This window comes from Pseudomicrostroma glucosiphilum, assembly GCF_003144135.1.
Source record: "Pseudomicrostroma glucosiphilum strain MCA 4718 unplaced genomic scaffold BCV69scaffold_1, whole genome shotgun sequence".
Taxonomy (NCBI): Eukaryota; Fungi; Basidiomycota; class Exobasidiomycetes; order Microstromatales; family Microstromataceae; genus Microstroma; species Microstroma glucosiphilum.
The window spans coordinates 1,149,029-1,167,021 of NW_020289913.1; the positions used below are offsets into that span (position 1 = coordinate 1,149,029).

Consider the following 17,993-nt stretch of genomic DNA (forward strand, 5'->3'; position numbering starts at 1 on the left):
GGAGGTGGCACGCTCGCTGACAGGAGAAGTGGAGAGTTCGCTTGGATTAGATGGAGATGGGTGCGCCGAGATGCTCGTTGCTGTCGAGAGGAGAACGAGGAGGGATGCAGCTGCTGCGAGCCACAGAGCTGGGATCCGACTTGAACTCCCGCCCTTGCGGGGTGCAGAGCGCACAGTAGATGAGAGAGAGGAAGAGGAAGAAGAAGTAGAGGAATGCATGCTGAGATCGAGGAAGGAAAGGTGTCGCCAGATATGAAAGACAGAGAGAGGGAGAGAGGAGGAAGGCACGGCCAAGTGCGCCGACCAGGACCAGAGTACCCAAGCTTAGAGGAAGAGGAAGACGAGGGAGACGAAAGAAAGAAGAGAGAGAGAGAGGAAAGGCTAGCAGATCGAGACCGAAGAGAAGGAGCGATGCGAGCGTAACAAGGGGGACTTTGGCCTCTGGCTCGTGGCTCCTGGGCTTCCCGCCACTCTTTCCCCCCAATTCACGGTCCGATTTCTCCGAGAGCCGATCCAATCGTTCGAGACTGGCGGTGAATCGAGGGAGCAATGACGCACTTCCCCCAGCCACGCGGGCTCAAGACGCCGCGATTTCGCCTACTCCAGCACGGATCTGCAGTCTGAACCACCAGCCCGCGCTCACTACTTCACATCATCAGAAGTTGCGGTCAAGCAGGGTAGCATTGTGGCAGTGAGACGGTAGAGGGGCGACGGATCGCTCAATTACGGATTCATGTTAGCTAGGTCAGGCAGAGTTTCTCAAAGCTATGAACATACAAGACTAAAGGATGCAACGGTGTGAGGCAGATTGATGAGTTTAAAAGGCGTGTGAGGTGGGTGAAGTGAAGAAATCGAGTATGCACTACAGCAGCCGCAGATGCTAGCCAGATCATACGTTTTGCTTTGCTTGTCCTACGAAACCCAGAAGCAGAGGGCAGCGACAACGTACAGACTGAAGAGCATCATGCCTTCCATGTAGTTGCTTCGGCCGTCTTGGATCAACGAGTTGACCAAGATGACAGCAGACACGAGGACGACCTGAACAAGGCGATTGAAGAAACATTGTCCAGTCGAATTAGCGATCGAACTTGCGTCGAATTCGAACTCGGGTCATCTCTCTTCGCACTCACAGTTTCAAAGGTCTGGAAGTAGAGGGTCAGCGGCTGTCCAATGATCCAGGCAACGATGATCAGTGTGGGCAGCAGACCCATGGCAATCTGAATCGACGATCCCACCGAGACACCAATGGCAATCTCCATCTTGCCCTTGTAGGCCATCAGGCAGCTCGTTGTGTGCTCGGCGGCGTTACCGATGATGGGCAGGAGGATAGTGGAGATGAAGGCCTTGGGGATACCATACTCATTGGCAGTCTCGTCGATGGCGCCCACAAGGTAGTCTGCCGAGAAGGAGGTGATGACGGTGATGACACCCAGTGCCACAACGGCAGCAAGTGGGGTCATCTGGGGTGTCTCCTCCTCCTCTTGGTCTCCCTCTTCACCTTCGTAGAGAAAAGCATGTGACTTGAGCTGGAAAAAGAGGTAGAGCATGTAGACCAGAAGCAGCACGACGGAGGTACCTCGCGAGATGAAGAGGATACCAGCCTCGGTAGAGCCGGGCTGAGTGGAAGGGTCCTTGCCGAAGAGCTCGGCAACTGCGCCTCCTTGATATGCGGCGGGAAGGGCGATGGCGACGACGCTGAGCATCATGATGCTGCCGGAGGCCTGAGCGGCCGTCTGCTGAAAAGTGTTCTCGGTGAAGTGAACTCCTCCAAAGGCGAAGGACATGCCCAGGACGAGGAGAATGTTGGACAGAATCGATCCGATGAGGGAAGTCTGCACAATTCGCAATTGGCCTTGGAAGAGAGCCACGACTCCGACAATGAGCTCGACTGCGTTGCCAAAGGTGGCATTGAGGAGACCTCCAAGGGTGGAGCCGAGCTTGAGTGCTGCTTGCTCTGTAGCATCGCCGAGGAGCTGGAAATAGGGCAAGCAGAGCGGTATGCAGTGGTCAATGAGCTGTACTAATGATGGACTTGGCACGCATGTGCATGATGGAGGCGGCTCACCTTTGCCAACGGCACGATGGCTAGGAAGTTCAATGAGAAGATCCAGACGGCATCCCATTGCATCTTCTCAGCCACGATTCCCAGCGGAATGAAGATGCAGAAGAGATTGAGCCATGAGCTAGTGATGATCCACCTGAAAGAGGATAGAAAGGTGGGATGACCCTCAGACGAAGCTCCCTGGAGACCGCGAGAGGTGGAGGAAGAGGGCAGAGAAGAAGGGTGTCAGCGTTTCGGTATTGCTGAGCGTGCTCTCATGGCCAAGATTTCCTGTCATGGCGCAGATAGCTCTGCCACTCAGTAGATGGAGCTGACGAGGCTACTCACTCCATTGCTTCCCAGAAGCGGCGTATTCTCCAAGGCAGCTGCGGGGGGTGGTCGGGAGCGGGGAAATGGGCAGACACGTTAGCCATGGGAGGAGCGAGGAAATGGCGATGAACCTCTTGTCTGCATGTGGGTGTGAAATACGCACGCATGACTAGATCTTCTTCTCTTGCTACTGCGTAGTGGTGTGTGTGTGTGCACGAGTATTGGGTGGTGCAGTAGAGAGGCGCCTGAAGATCAAGTGCGAGGTGTGCGGAGGAAGGGTAGTGGTGGAGGCAGAGGCAAGGTGTGCAGGGTAGATGTGAGGCTGTGGGGGTGGGATGTGGATGATCGGTGCTGTTGGCGGGTGGTACCTTGGCTGCGTTGGTCCCCTCGGCTGTGGTCCTGCTTCCTTGGCGCTTGGTTGCTGCCGCATCTTCAAGCGGTGCTTCCTGTCCCTCGCCAACGCAGGCCGGGCCAGGCAGCAGCAGCCAAGGGACCCGATCTGCAAACGTATTCAAACCCCGACCCACCGGTGACGACGGCCGGGACGCTCGAGGGTGCAAAGGCAGAGAAGCGACAGAGGCGGCAAGCGTCAGCCACGTCGCCTCCACCGCCGTACTTCTTGGCATCTCGCACCGCCCTCGTGCCCTTCGCCATGGCCCACTGCGCCAAGCCTGGTCGATCACATACAGAGATCATGTCTTCGAATATAGTACATTGTGGCCCATCAGAGAAGGAGAGTACAGAATGCGACAAAAATAGCCTTGCCCTTTGCCCACCCCGCGTCAGATGCCTAGCTCAAGTCGTACCCGCCAGCAGCCAGCGCAACGACCATCTCCTGGTCCAGATAGCTCGAGACAGCAATCTGGTCACTAAGACCCTTTCTCCGCCTCGTCTTTAGCACAAAGTCCCTCGCCAGACCCAGGGGCGGCGCAGGCTCCAGCGGTCGCAGCTTGATCGTCGTATCTGTTGGGTCTCCAGGAACAACGCTCCAGTGGTCAAACGTCTGGAGACAAAAGGCTTGACCCTGCGTGACGGTCCGCAGATCAGTCTCGAAGCCATTGGCGTCGATGACGGGAATGTACGCCTTGACAGTGAACAGTGGGGTACCGGCCTTTGGCAGATCCTGCACCACATGTCCTCTCCTCCGGGCCAGGACCGTGTACACGGCACTGACACAGTCTGCCGGAGCTTGCACCTCGACATAGTAGATGGGTTCCATCAGTCGCGGTGTCGCCATCAGGATGGCAGCATAGATACACCGTCTGGCCGTAGGGATCATCTGACCACCACCACGGTGAATCGGCTCAGACGCCAGTTCCGCGTCGAGGATTCGCAACTTGACGTTGCGGATCGGCTCATCGCTCAATGGACCTTCCCGCGTTGCCCACTGGAACCCTTGCTTGATCGATTCGCGCACAGAGTAGAGGAGCTTCTTGTCCACCTCTCCCGGCAGTGTATCGTCCACTAGAATATTGGGTCCCCCTTCGTCAGGTCCAAAGGCCCAAATGGACCTCGCTGCCAACAAATCCCACCCGTAGTTCTCCACAAAGACCTTGCCTAGCTCGCGAGGAGGTAAATGGATGTTCAGGCGACCTGACTCGATATCTTCAGCGATGCCCTTTTCCAGCGGCTCAGCAATGATCGTGAGCTTGTTGCGCTTGTTTGGCGTCTGAGCGTAGCACTTGACCGCACTCGTTTCCACGACTGTCTCGGCGAACCGAACAGTGGGATCAGAAACCTTGATCTCAATCTCGCTGAAGAGCTTGCGCAGATCGTGCATCACACAGTCCAGATATAGCTCTCCTGTTCCTAGGATGATGTGCTCACCGCTCTCCTCGACCTTGGTAGTGGCAAGAGGGTATGACTTGTTGATCTTGCGCAGACCGTCCAGCATCTTTGGTAATTCAGAGGGATTCAGCGGTTCCACTGCAACCTTGAGGACCGATTGAGTCATATGAACCAACGGCTTGAAGACATAGAGCTCCTCGGCTGGAATAGAGGGAGACACGACAGTCGCAGTCTTACTGACGTTGGCATCGATACCACCCAAGAGGGCCAGGGATCCAGCTGGAATTCCCTCAGACGGCACGACGTATCTCGTCTCATTCACCCACACCCCTTCCACAGTAGCCATCACCAAATCCTCCTCATCGTCTTGGGTATAGCCTTCGCCCAGCACCTTGACCCGATCGCCGACTCTGACGGTTCCGCTGAGTACTCGCCCGAAGGCGCGGAAGTCTTGGGCATCGATCGTCTGGTACAGCTTAGCGATCTGGATGACAAGAGGTCCGTCTGCATCACACTGACCCATGCTTTGTGCCAGTGACGAGTCCAAAGGCCCACTCCATGAGCTGGCAATCTTGGTGGCTGCCGCGGCTTTGGGCGAGGGAATGTGCTCGGCAATGACGTCCATGAGGCCGGTGCTAGGACCAAAGAAGTGATTCAGAACGATCTTGAGCAATGGCCTCACATCGATCTTGAAGACGGCTGGCTTCAGTTGAATACCAAGGCTGCTCAATGTCGCTGCTAGCGAATCTGTGTCACTGGATAGTACCTGTGTATAGAGCTTATATAGCGGCTCCAGGATGAAGTGAACAAAGCTGCGCTTACTCTCGGGGTCTGCAGCTTTCCGTGAGAAGTTCCTTGATTCTTCGTTGTAGTAGATGTTGCCCCACAGACGCTTGGCGAAGGCTTCAACATCGATGCCACCGAAGCTGTCAGCATACAGCTTGGCAAAGGAGCGCAGGGTGAAAGACCAGCCGGACTGCGTAGAGGCAAAGACGACGTTGCCCCTCTCTGGGCCGATTCTACGAGCGGGATTCGTGTCATGCGTAGCAATGGCATTGTTGACCTCGTCGATCGCATTGCGGATCTTGAAGTAGGCTTCGGCCGGAGGTAGCTTCAATTCCAGGATCAACCGGTCGATCTTGTTCAGCACCAGAACGATGGACAAGCCCTGGCGGATGGCATGCTTGATGATGGCATCCGCCCCGCACATGACGCCCTCTACGACATCTACTACGAGGACAACACCATCCGCCAGGCGAGTAGCTGCTGCCACCTCGTCTTGGAAGTTGACGTGACCCGGGGTATCAATCAAGTTGCAAAGGTATGATTTGCCCTTGGTTGTTGGGAGCACCAAAGACATGGGAGCAGACTTGATGCTGATGCCTCGATCACGCTCAAGCAGATGCGAGTCAGTGTAGCGCGTCTAACAGGAGGAATTTCGAAGGACGGATCGTCAGCCCTGATCGCGTGAGAGGCTTCGGGACTTCATGACTCACATTCCTATCCATGTCAATCTCCATCTTGTGAGTCTCCTCGACCAGCATATCCATCAATCTCGTCTTTCCCGAGTGCAAATGACCCGCTACTACAACATTTCTGACCATGTCTGGGAAGTTCATGAGGTTCATCATAAACTCTCGATCAAATCTGGTCTCCGGCAAACCTTCCTCCTCAATGGCAAACCTCCTAGTCTTGACAGGCTCGATGATGGGTTGCGTAAGGGGTTGCGCATCCTCTTCCATTACGAGCGTCTCCACGTCTTCTCCATACGTCTCTGCCGCCGAAGGGTAGTACTTCTTGTTCTCGTGCAACACTACGGCATTCTGAGGCGCCTCATCCACGCGGATGAGAGCTGAAGAAGGGTCGATCCTTTCCTCGTCCTCTTCATCCAGCCCTGACATGCGCTCATCGGCATCATCGTCGCCCTCATCGAAGCCTTCCAAGGGAGCAGGCTCGTCAAGATCGGCAGCGATCTCAGAATCGCCATCGTCCGAATCGCTCAGGGCGCCAATGTAGTTTCCGAACTCATCGTAGTCATCCATCGTGTGTGAACGATGATGACTGCAAGCGAGGGAGTAGGGGCAAGGCGGGAAGTGGGAGAAAGGAGAGGTGAGAGAGCTAGTGGATGGTGCAAAGCGGATCAAGATGGTGCCGAGCCGACCAATCCTTCCTGGAGGCTGGAGCTGCGCCGCGCAGATCGGAACGGAGGGTCGCCATTGCTTGGCCAGGAGTGCTTGGTAGCCCTCAGCCCTGCGAAACTCTCTGCCCATCACCTACCTAGGCACACCGTCGCAAGCAGCAGGCACAAATAGAAGAGTCGTTGCGAAAAGAGAATTGGATGGTATGAATGAACGGAGCATCAAACACAGTGTCTAACCCTCTTCATACTGTACAACAGAGCCCAGTCCTCCTACAAGCAACTCCGATGGCGAACCTCTATGGCATCTTCGCTCGACTTGTCATGATCTATGTAGTGGTGGTGATAGCGTGGCGAGCACAAGGGGGTATCACAGCGTCCAAAATGCTGTTGATCTTGTGCCGCGTGACATCAGCCATTCGCAGTCTACCACCACAAGCAGTCTCTACGTCTATCTATTTACTAGTCTTCTTGTCCCCCTTGTTATCCGCCGGGGTCATAGCAGCGACACCCGCCGCATTGGTACCGCTGGCGGCGCTCAGGCTACTGCGAGCCGAGGCTGACTTGCTCACTGTCCCGTTGCTAGGGCCACTGGCGCCCGCCGACTCTTTGCCACGGTTCCTTCTCTTGATGTTCTCATTCTTCATGGTGGGCGGTCTGATGGTCCCGTGAAGCTTCAGGAAGAGACCACAAGCGTTGCACAGAGGCTTCCCATCAGGGTCTCGACGCCATAGGGGCGTCTTCGTCGTCGTACAGTTGGAACATACGGTAGGCGGATCGGCGTTGGCCATGCTCTGCGCGTCCGAGGTACGAGACGCCTTCTTGCCACTGGGAGCGGTGTTGCCACTCGTGCCAGTGCTGCTGCTAGTCCTAGACAGACTCTTCCTGTCTCCGGCTTTGGACTCGGGGTTGCGTGCGTACGGAAGAGAAGAGACCGTAGTAGACATGCTACTTGACCGAGAGGGTCCCGCAGATCGCGCACCCTTTGCTGTAGCGCCCGCAAGCAGGTCCGAGGAAGGCTGTCGAGAGTGGAGAATAGGAGCTCCCGGTCCGGTACCAGAAAGCGGCGAGTTGTGGAATGCCGATGAGAAAGGGGGAGTATCAGCGTTGCCTGACCCTGTGCTGTTACTTGGACTGTAGGTCCAGTTGGAAGCATCGTCGCCCAGTGCCGCGACGGTCTGGGGCGGGATTCCAGAGTGGGCGCCAAGGGAAAAGACCTGGTTGGGGTCGATGTGAGTGATTGATGACTGAGGTTGTTGTCCAGCCATTGCAGCAGGATTGTATAGCATCCTCATGATCATGTCCAAGGATCCCGAGTCGCCTTCTGCTTCACTGCTTCCTTCAGCCCTGCCTTGAGTGTGTGTGGTCGGATGCTGGTTCTGAAGCTGGTTACCGATGTCGCTTACTTGCAGAGGCGCTCCAGAGTCTGTGCTCCTCGGGCCCTTGACATTGCTGCCTCCAATCGCCTCGGGGGAATTACAGTTCGACGTCAAGGCGTTGATGACTTGGCTTTGGACAGGTGATGGCATCTGACCCTTCGCGCTCTCATTGAAAGCATTCAGATAAGCCTGGAAATTGTTATCGCCGCCTCCAGAATTTGCTACGCTGAATACGAAGTCCTCAGCAGCAGCATTGGCAGCTCTTTCACTCGACGAATGTGAAGCAGCAAAGACGGGCAGGTTGCCTGACAAGCCCGCCGCAATACGCTGATCCCTTGTGAGTGGGACGGCGAAAGCAGCACGTGCTGGCGAAGGATCATCCCTGAAGGACCTCTTCTTGTCATTTCCTGCGTCGAGAGTGTCTGCTCTGTGACGAGGTCCACGAGAGGCGCTACGTTCACGCACGTTGTGATCGAAGCTGGTCTTTCTGACCAATCGAGGGAGAAAGCCATATTGAGAGTCTCGGTTGGATGGGTCCGAAGCGTAGTCGGCGATTCCTGGTATACTTCCCAACGTTGAAATGGGCTGACCGAAAGGATTTGCTGCACCGATGGCAGACATGTCCCGGCTGCTGTGGCGTAAGCCGGCCGCCCAGGCAGATGCATCGTCGGACGCATTGCCGCCATCCGCTTCTTCCGCCGAGAATAGCGGTCGTTCGACAGCTCGTCTGACAGCATTGAGCCACTCTGCCTTCTGCACCGGATTGTTTGCATTGGCCGGAGGCGTTGAATGGGTTGAAGTGGTAAAGGGAGAGGCAGCGTTGCTATTGGCAGCTGTTGCGACGTTGGAGTGTGCTGCAATTGTATCCGCGTCAGTACCAGCTCCGTGGCCGGATGCAAGAGTGAAGAACTCTTCAATGTTGCGCTCGTCAAAGCGATCATTGAATGCAGCGAAATTCGTCAGATCGAAGGCAGAGGTAGGAGCAGAACGCGATAGCAGATCGAGATCTGGGCCTTCTTCACCAAAGGAGCCAGCAGCTTGCGTGTCTTCGTCAAAGTAATTATCGTTGATTGTGTCGAGTCTTCCAGCTGGGGCGCGCGACCTCGATCTGCTGCTGCCACGCCAGTCCATGGCGCTGACTGAGCGTGAGCGAGATCGACTCTTGCTCTTGGCTCGCCAGTCCATGATCTCGACCGGGGCTGCAGCAGAAGGTACCGGCGTTGGAGCAGAGCTGCGGGACGAGAAGAAGGGCAGGAGATTAGATGGTGAGACGGGGATCTCTCAGCGATGTACTCGGACTGCACTCACCCATGGCCAGAGTCTGGCGTCTTGGAACTCCTCCCACGTCTGCCTCGCTCCTCTTCTTCATGAAATACCTCGGCAAACCTTGCTCTACCCTTTGCGCGGCCTGAACCGCTAGGCACTTCGTCCAGAGCTGTCATACCGTACAAAGCTGTGGATCCCTTCATGGCACTCGGAGGAGCGAATCCACCTGCCGATTCGCCCTGTGACCCGCTACTTCTCCGAGAGCTCGGATGAGAGGCTGCACTGTGAGTCAAGTCGGGCGATGTTGAAGTGGATTGCGTGGCAGTTGTCGAAGCGCCAGCCTGCGCACTACTTGAGCCCGAGAAAGGGTCTCCGGCCCCAGATGCTGCTGTTTGCCGGGAAAGGGCTTCTGCCTCTGCAGCTGCCTGAGCGCGCTCCTGCTCCTTCTTCTTCCTCAGAGTCAACGCCATCATGCGCCAGGTAATGTTCTCCATCCTCGCTCCGTTGGAGAGCTGACTCTTCTGCTTCGCGTACATTCTCCAGACCTGCGTCGCCAGAGGATCCTTCTTTGCCATTGCTTCTGGGTCCAGATCATCTTCCGCATCTTCGCCAGCCTCGCCGATCCCAGTGGAGCCTCTTCGTACCCGGCCACCACCGGTTCCGCCTGCCGACAGCATCTCACTTCCCGAAGCTTCTGCCCCACTTGCTGCTCTTGCGTCCTCGTCGAGGTCAGCAACATTGATGGGCGCTTGAAGGCCAGCTGTCAAGTGTGACTGGGCAGAAGTCGCAGGAACGTCCGGTAGTACAGAGACCCCTCGAGGCAGCGAGGAAGGGCCTCCACCAGTTGCAAAGTTGAAAGGCCCTGCTTCACTTGCAGATGCAGCTCCAAGGAAGGTGGGTACGTCATCCGGCGAGCGCAATTCTGGTGAGAACAGAGCGTCAGGTGGCTGCCGGTATTGGAAAGCTTCGCCTGTTCGAGGCCCGACTTCACCGGCTTGCGCCACTTGCTGGGTCATGGGTGTGGTGTGCTGCGACTGGTATGGCCAGAAGCCTTGTTGCCTTCGAGCCTGGTCTAGAGAGATATGCAGATTGCCTTCCATTGGCGACGGCTGTGCAGCAGGACTCTGTCCGTTGAGGTTGGGAACCACACTGGTAGCCCTACTGTGGCCTCCGCTAAGGGCGCTCACAGGAGTCGATGGACCTGAGCCCGACGAAAGCTGATATCGTTGCTGTGGTGGTGCACCGGGCCATGCATTGCCTGCCGGAAAGCTTTGATAGGGATTGGCAAAGGCACTTCCGAAGGACTGCTGCGCTTGCGGCGGCACACCCGGTGCAGCTGTTCCAGTCTCCATTCCGCTGCCACCTCTGCTGAACGAACCCTGCTGCTGAGAGGACCAGTCTTGACTCTGACCCTGCTGAGCGAGACTGTGTTGGATCTGGCGCTGTCTCGCACTTGCCATCTGAAGCGACTGCGAAAGAATCGAGTTTCCTGCAGCATGGCCAGGCGTAGTCACTGTGGACGAAGCCATAGGCGATTGTGGTACGCTGGACGCTTCTGTCAAGGGCTGGCCGAAATAAGAGGAGGGTCCGGGTGCGGCAGGGCTGGGATGACCCGAGGCGCCGGGAGTGGCCCACCCTTGATGCGCTACTTGTTGGTGTTGCTGATGAGGAAGATAGACTGGGTTCTGCGGGACTGCATCATAGCTGATGCTGCCATTGCCGTTCGAAGGCCCGCCCCTCATGGCCCCACCGTAGGGAGCAGCAAAGGACTGACTGCCGTTGTGCGTGTGGGAATGCAGGTAGGGTTGACTGGATGGCCCAGCCTGGGCTTTGCCCAGCTGATACGGTGCGGTCTGCTGATACTGCTGCGAGGCTGCATGCTTACGCTCTGGTGACCCAGAAGGAGTGCCCATGATAGCGGTCTGGGGGGGCAGCAAGGACTGCAATCCTCGAGGTGGCGAGAGCGGGGGCGACGGAAAGGGACGAGCGTTGACGTGACTCGGGTGGGCAACAGGAGCTAAGGTGACGTCCGGCTGCTTTACTCGTCGCTCGCCGCTTCCCTCGTCTTCTGAACCGAAGTTGATGAAGTCTTCAAGGAGTGAGTCTGGTGATGGACGAGCCGAATTGTTGTCGGAGGTTGGAGGAGTGGGGAATAGATCGGCTCGCAAGTGAGGCTTGTCCTGCATCGCCAGAAGACCGGGCAGAACCAAGTCAGCGGAGGCAGTAGCGTCCGTTGATGGGCAGGATTGTGGCAATCGAGAAAGGATGTGATGCGAATGCAGTCGTGGTAAGAGCAGGTCCGAAGGGGAGGAGTAGAATGACCGGATTGAGCCCGGGAAATGCGGTGGTAATGGGGAGAAGGTGTGGTTGGGTCAGAGGTCGGATGATGAGTAAGTATGGCGCACTGGATGCTTTGATGGGGACCCCTGGCAGTCTTCTGTCCAGGAACAAATTGCTTTGCCGGGCAGCGAGGACGAGGAACAAGGCGGCAAGAGCACTGGGCCGCGAGACTTAGGTCCAGCGTCGGGGCCTGTCTGTCCTACAACCGGTGGATCTAGCGCCGAGGCCTCTGTTCAGGTACGCCGAGGTGAGGCGCCGGAAAGTGGGACCTGCTTGCACGAGTGCGTGCGAGGTGCGACAGAGCAATGATGATCGAGAAAGGTCCAAGTGGTACGGGTGGGAGGAGGGAAGTAGGAAGCAATGGGACCTTGACACTCACAGGATCACCCTGACAAGGCAGGAGAGGAAAGGGAAGCGGCCGGTGGGCGGGCGGGAGTCAAAGGGCGGACGGCGTTGGCGGAGAGAGAGGGCGCGAGAGCGGAGAACGACTGGTGAAGCTGACAGAGGCCTTGTGCCGGCGGACACCGCGTCCTGCTCTCACGAGGTGCGAATCGGGCCGCGAGAGTGAGCCTTGTGTGCGGCCAAGTGGGCCGGCTGGGTGGCTGGTGTATGATGGATGTGTGTTAGTGTGTGTCTGGGCTTGCGAGGAGAGAGAGAGAGAGGGAGAGCAATGTGCCTGACGGACGTCTGACGGAAGGCCGCGAGATCGATCAGCACCTCGTACGACGTACCGGTTCAGGGCGTCTGGACTGAGAGAGGGCGGCGAGGGCAAGGCACGGCGGGCGGAGCCTGAGGCTGCTGTCCTCTGCTCTGCTCTGCTTGCATGGTGCTGCACGCGCCCACCTAGGTCCCACTATATTCGTACGCACGGCAGCCAGCCACTCTCTCAATCAATTAGGCCCACCAGCGCTTACTCGGCCGTGACACCGCGCACACGAGTAAGGCGGCGGCGCTTTCTGCCCGGCTTTGTCTGCACAGCGAGGCCGAGGTGACAACCCTCCTTGCGAGCCACAGCATCTTGCGCCGGTCCGAGCCCACGCAGCCCGAGCTCGGCAACCCATGTCACAGCTCCGTACGTAGACCCGCGGGCTCAAAGCCTATTTTTCCTGCAGCCTCGGTACCCACACACTTGTGCCGTTTGGACACGGCCGTGCCGCCTCGCAGCATTGCCTCCCACACAGTGCATCCGAGGCCTCGGTAACTTTCAACGGTGCACGGACAAATAGGTGACCGACCGCTTTGAAATCACAACTCATAAAAAATCCTTTGTCTTGGCTGTCCCGCGGAGCAGGCGGACGGATGTTCCGGACTCGTCGGCATACCGACAAGCATTTGGAGGACAGAGACGAGCAGGAGGTCTCAGAAGTTAGACTGCGCCTGCTGGAGGTCTCGCAACGGAGTGGGGAACCCGCCATGGCTTCGCACGGCTCATGGTCCAGACCTGCGCTACAAGAATCGATTGACAGAGGCGGGGACAATGAGCGTCGCAAGCAATACGAGTACATGTGTGTGTGCGACGCTCCCAGACGCAGGCACCTCCGATAGAAAGAGCGGTGAGAACCCTGTCGATTCACTAAAAGAGGGCGTGCAACACCATGAGTCAGTCTGACCTGCGCGTGCCTTCTGCCTGATGTGCTTTTTGTGTCAGGTGATCTGGAGAAGACGGGATTGTCTTGGCCTGGAGATGCCATTGCGCTAAGACTCGCGCTTCCGACGGCCCGGCCTGTCACTCTTTCCGTCCATGCACGCGCCTTAATTTCACTCAGACGTGGGGTCCTCTCGTTTGGCCTCCTCCCCCATCCCCTTTCCCCACACCATCCGCCCCTTTTGCCCGTCTCCCCAGCCCTCCGAGATCGGTCTCTAGATCCCCGTGCATATGAGCCCAAAGAAAGGGGAGTGAGATCAAGGTAGACTCGCTGGCCCGACTCGACGTCTAGCGAGGCCTTGTATGGCTTCCTTCTCCTCCACGCGTCTGCCTAGCCATCATCATCAACCTCTTATCCCTCCAACGAACGAAAACGATAATTCGAGCTCCAGCTCTGACGAAGATGGTGACGTTCCACTCTTCAATCCCTCAGGACTTCGAGCCTCTGCGCATCGGTCGACCAAGGGGACCGTCTTCGATCCGCTGAGCCACGCCGCCACGAGACTAGGACTCAGCCCTCCTTCTCAGCAAGGAACCGGTGCTCAGCAGCCAGCGACAATTCATGAGAGATCTTCGGCGTCAACTGGGTCCGAACAGCCTGAGAAGAGGGGCCGGCGAAGGCGCTCGTCCGAGTTTGCTGGGGTTCTCTGCAAAGCTACACCACTCGTCTCATCGCTCCCCGCCTCATCCTCCAAGGTTGAAGGGCTGCCTGCTTCCAGCGAGCGCTCTCACCAATGGTGGGAGCGCAGAGAGCGTCCAAATGGTCTTTCACTTGACGTCGATGTTGCCAAGGAAAGCGCGCCTGCTTCCACTATATCTGGGCCTGATCGCTCCCAGTCGCCTTCGAGTGCAACCACACGCTCGCAAGCTGCCGAGTTCTTGAGCAGCTTCTCTAGCAAAAATTCGTCTTCAACCCTTCACTCGCGAGAGTCCTCTAACCACACGCCTCTGCCATTCGGCAAGCAATCGCAACCCGGGCCTGGTCAGTCCGGCGATCGATCCAGAGCGCCGAGTGTGCAGTCTATCAACACAGACTTGTCCGCCAGCTGGCAAGGGGGATCTGTCAGCGCAGCAGCCGGGTTTCTCGCCCACAAAGGCGCTCTGACGCCATCGTCGTCTACAATCCTAGATACGAGTCAGCTCCGACCGGACGATGAGGGTTATCGCTTTGGTCCAGATCGCTGTTACGCGGTAGGCAAGCTTGTCGGCTTTGGAGGATTCTCTACGATTAGAGAGGGATGGGACATGAGTACAGAAGGTTCAATAGCGAGAATCACCGGCAATGAGATCGGCACTCGTCACAAGGTGGCGATCAAGGTCTCATACCATGAGCCTGGAGCCACGACCGGAGAAGAACTTTCCATTTGGAGGCGTCTCCCCGCGCATCCAAATCTCTTGCCACTTCTTCATGATGAAAGAGTGGTAGTGGACAAGGCAACACAATCTGTCATATCTCCAAGAGCTTCAACTGGAATGACCGCGATGGCTTCATCTTCCGAAAAGCACGAAGTGGAGCTGCTCGTCATGCCCTTTTGCGATCAGGGCAATCTGATGAGCTTCATACGATCGGAAGGCGGCAAAAGGGTCGAATCCAGTCCAGCATCATCCATCTCTCGACGCACTTCTCTGAAAAGGTCCGCAGATGCCACGTCGGCATCTCGGGGCGGATCGAGCTTCGGTCCCTCTTCGAGCTCGCGAGCAGATCGCGTCGTATCGACTGGGGGAGCTTTCTCAGGTCCTCGCTCTTCCTCCAGCGTACAAAGGACCTTGTCTCACTCTTCGACCGGGCTTCAAAGAGCACTGAGCTTTTCAACACGCAGCCGAGGCGTCAGCCTGAAGGCAGCGAGAGAGTGCACAAGACAGCTAGCGGAGGGTCTGTTCTGCCTGCACAATCGAGCTCAGGTTCTGCATGGTGATCTGAAGCTCGAGAACGTCCTCGGCCAGCCGAAGAGGTCATCTCAAGGGTTCACAGGTGACAAGACTGCTCCAAGGCCATCCGACATTGCGGAGAAAGAAGACGCGATCGAAGATTCGGTGTGTTGGCGTCTAGCAGACTTTGGTCTGTCACGTAGAGTCGTAGAAGACGAATCTCAGTCGTCTCTGCACGACAAGGCCGCTTCCTGGTTAAAGGATGGCCCGGAGGAGTCGAGAGCTCGTAGCAAGGCTCGAAGCTCTGGCCACATCACTGCTGGACTAGCAGGAGGGTCCATAGCATATACTCCTCCCGAAAGATGGCAAGAAGGCTCACTTGAGGGTTCCACGAGCTCCAGCCCAGGACAATCTAGGCACGTTCCTTCTCCTTTCGCCTCTGATATGTGGGCTATAGGCTGTATGGTGTACGCCCTGCTGAGCGGTAAGCTGCCGTTCAATGATGCATTTGAGCCCCGTCTTCAGGCGCTGATCGCAAAGGGGGATTGGGACTTTCCGCCACGGCTTTGGAGAAGGGCTAGGCGACTTCTCTCGGATGTGCCCAGGTCGGATAATGACCAGGGACACCGCAGTAGATCTGCAAGTCATCATTCCAGCGGAGATCACTCACATCTGGCGAGCTCGCTGACATTCAGTCCAAGGGACTTACCGCAACGCAACCATGGCGTTCACTTCATGGAAGACCTCAGCGCTTCATTGCCCTCCCTACAAGCTACGCAGAGAACGGGGTATGCCCCTCTACATCACGGAACCGCCTCTGCTCACGAAGCACCCGTCGTCGGATCAATGCCCACCAAATCCGGAGAGTTGAACCGCTTCGACATTGACGTTGTGGCTCAAGCTGCTGCCGATGCGGAAGCCGATGCTGAGTCAGACGAGGATGGCGAAGTAGATCAGGACTGGGATGGCACTAGCGCTGATCGAGCAGCTGCACGAGAGGTGCTCCGTGGTTTGTTGGCGGTAGACCCGACACAGCGTTGGACAGTGGAGCAGCTGGTCAGGTGCAAGTGGCTGTACGACCCCAGCGAAACGGATCACATCAACCGCTTCGAGCCGCATCAGGAAGCGGGAGACGGCACTCCCAACAAGTCTCGACGACAGCTGCACGACGTACATGAGGAAGTTGCCTGGGGAGATGCAGAGGTTCCCACGCGACCCCAATGGGGTCGACAGAGGAGTTGGAGGAACGAGCTGAGCTTCGAAAAGATGGACCACACCGCGGTACAACGCAGACAGCGTCGCGATTCGAGCCTTACCCGTTCTCGCCCTGCAAGCCGCCAAGGGGTAGAGGAAGGCACCGGGTCCTCCTCGCGCGGTGTCAGCCGACATCGTGGAAGCATCGACCGAGATGCAGAAGACGCCGACGCTGACGCTTCAATCGTGTACCGCTCTGGGACGGGCTCTCCAGCGTTGCCTCCTGCATCTCCGATTGAAAATCGCGGTCGTCGCCCACGCGCCATTGCACGATTCGAGCAAGAATCTGACAACAGGTGGACCTCGACGACTCCTTCGGTTGCATCTTCACGATCGAGACCCATTGCCATTGCCAGCCCATCTCATCCAAGCTCTCGAAGCCAGAGCTTGAACAGAATTACTTCGCGTAGCATGGCGGCGCTGTCCAGGGCTGAGCAGCGGGCGGGAGAGGACGACGACCTGTTTGGCTTTGTGCGTCAGAGGAGCCACAGTCGCCCTCCCCTCCTCTCACGTCCATCGAACGATGCGGTCTCCTCGACGAGGGGCAGCGAAAATCGCAGCACCAGCAGCAGTCGGGGTAGATCTGGGCCCTTCACCTCGGACCGAAGCAGTCCGGCCCTTGTGGAGTCAACTAATACCAACACCACTCGATCTTCCACGTCTCGAAGCCGATCGAGGGCGCCTGATGCTCTAGCTCAGGCACTGCGTAGGAGCGGTCGAAGCAGTAGTCGACCACGCGCCTCGCCTATGGAGGATGATGATGGAGGAGTCATGGTTGGGGGCGTGGTTGATCAGGCAGATGCGGAGAGAGTGAGGGGGAGAAGAGGAAGGAGAGATTAGAGGCGGGGGAGAATAGCGGAGGCAGGTAGCGTCTTCTGGAGCCAGCTCTTGAAACCCGATACCCCTTGAGCCAATCGCAGAGATGACTGCTACCAATGAAGAGAATACCTTGCCAAGGCCAGACGTTGTGTGCGCTCTCTTCCCTTCCTCCTGCTCACAGTGCGTTGACAGATACTGTCTCTCCTCGCATCACTCAGTTGTGGTCTTTGCTCTCCTGCTCATCAACGGCGGGTCACAACACAAGCAGAGCAGTCAACCATTAGGATGCGCTATGGTATGGATTGCACCGTAATTCACTCAAATGTTAGCAGGTTGCTGAACCACTCTCAAAGCTTCTGCTTGAGCTCCTCATAAATCTATTGGCAAACAGGGAAGTAGAAAGAAGGGAGGTTCAGTCGAGCAGTTCCGCCTCGTCTGCGTCGGACGTTGCGAGCCTTCCCCGCGGCTACTCACCTTCTGCAACTCCTCCTTCTCAGGCTTAGTCGTTGGCCAACCCACTCCCAACCCCTCCTTCTCGCTCGGCTTCGGAATGAAGTGAAAGTGCACATGATCCACCACCTGATGGGCAATCCTGCCGTTATTCTGCAAGATGTTGTAATCCTCTGCCCCTGCTGCTAGAGCAATCTTTCGTGCTACGGGGAGGATTTCGGCAAGGTGCTCGTCGGGGATGTCGTGCAACTTCGCGCCGTGGTACTTCGGGATGACGAGGGCGTGACGGGGGGCAATGGGACCGATGTCTAGGAAGGCGTAGGTCTTGTCGGAGTCGTAGAGCTTCATTGAGGGGATTTGACCTGCGATGATCTTGCAGAAAACTGGGAGAGAGAGGTTGTGATGCAAGTAGTAGGGCAGGAGGTCAGACGCCGGACTTCGGCCTTAGGCGAGAATAGATGGGCCAAGAAGGACACTCACTGCAGTTGGGGTCGGATTTTACAGCGGAAGACATCTTGTGAAGAAGTCGGCGAGTGGCGAACAGGATGGGCGAAGGAACGTGTGGTGAAGGAGTGGATCAATAGTAGGATATGGTCGCAGGTCGAGATGCTTTTGGCGGCGAGGTGATGGTGTCGTGCGGGAAGCCGTTGTGTGCGTGGAGCTGCGTGAGCACGG

At 57.1% G+C, this 17,993-nt stretch overlaps 5 protein-coding genes across 5 annotated transcripts; 1 reads left to right on the plus strand and 4 right to left on the minus strand.

Annotated features, from left to right (window-relative positions):
* Positions 1-660: 660 nt before the first annotated feature.
* BCV69DRAFT_279852 (calcium/proton exchanger) lies at positions 661-2,634 on the minus strand. Its single transcript, XM_025491398.1, has 5 exons — positions 2,535-2,634; positions 2,390-2,427; positions 2,066-2,242; positions 1,131-1,973; positions 661-1,038 (listed from the first exon to the last, which is right to left on the minus strand). The coding sequence occupies exons 1-5, from the start codon at positions 2,536-2,538 to the stop codon at positions 913-915; spliced, it is 1,188 nt and encodes a 395-aa protein (XP_025351108.1). The 5' UTR covers positions 2,539-2,634; the 3' UTR covers positions 661-912.
* A 431-nt stretch (positions 2,635-3,065) lies between these two features.
* On the minus strand, positions 3,066-6,284 carry BCV69DRAFT_254740 (putative ribosomal elongation factor EF-2). The gene is made up of 2 exons (XM_025490564.1): positions 5,656-6,284; positions 3,066-5,582 (listed from the first exon to the last, which is right to left on the minus strand). Exons 1-2 carry the CDS (start codon positions 6,199-6,201, stop codon positions 3,162-3,164), a joined length of 2,967 nt encoding a protein of 988 aa, XP_025351109.1. The 5' UTR covers positions 6,202-6,284; the 3' UTR covers positions 3,066-3,161.
* Positions 6,285-6,910: 626 nt separating this feature from the next.
* On the minus strand, positions 6,911-7,060 carry BCV69DRAFT_234529 (GATA-domain-containing protein; the record flags this gene model as incomplete). The annotated part of the gene is made up of 1 exon (XM_025489884.1): positions 6,911-7,060. A coding segment is annotated over one exon (150 nt), but the record flags the coding sequence as incomplete, so codon positions are not given.
* A 6,169-nt stretch (positions 7,061-13,229) lies between these two features.
* Positions 13,230-16,889, plus strand: BCV69DRAFT_309807 (kinase-like protein; the record flags this gene model as incomplete). The annotated part of the gene is made up of 1 exon (XM_025494744.1): positions 13,230-16,889. One exon carries the CDS (start codon positions 13,230-13,232, stop codon positions 16,887-16,889), a length of 3,660 nt encoding a protein of 1,219 aa, XP_025351111.1.
* BCV69DRAFT_309808 (putative HNT1-adenosine 5`-monophosphoramidase) lies at positions 16,880-17,883 on the minus strand. The gene is made up of 3 exons (XM_025494745.1): positions 17,799-17,883; positions 17,343-17,701; positions 16,880-17,245 (listed from the first exon to the last, which is right to left on the minus strand). The coding sequence occupies exons 1-3, from the start codon at positions 17,830-17,832 to the stop codon at positions 17,216-17,218; spliced, it is 423 nt and encodes a 140-aa protein (XP_025351112.1). The 5' UTR covers positions 17,833-17,883; the 3' UTR covers positions 16,880-17,215.
* Positions 17,884-17,993: the final 110 nt, after the last annotated feature.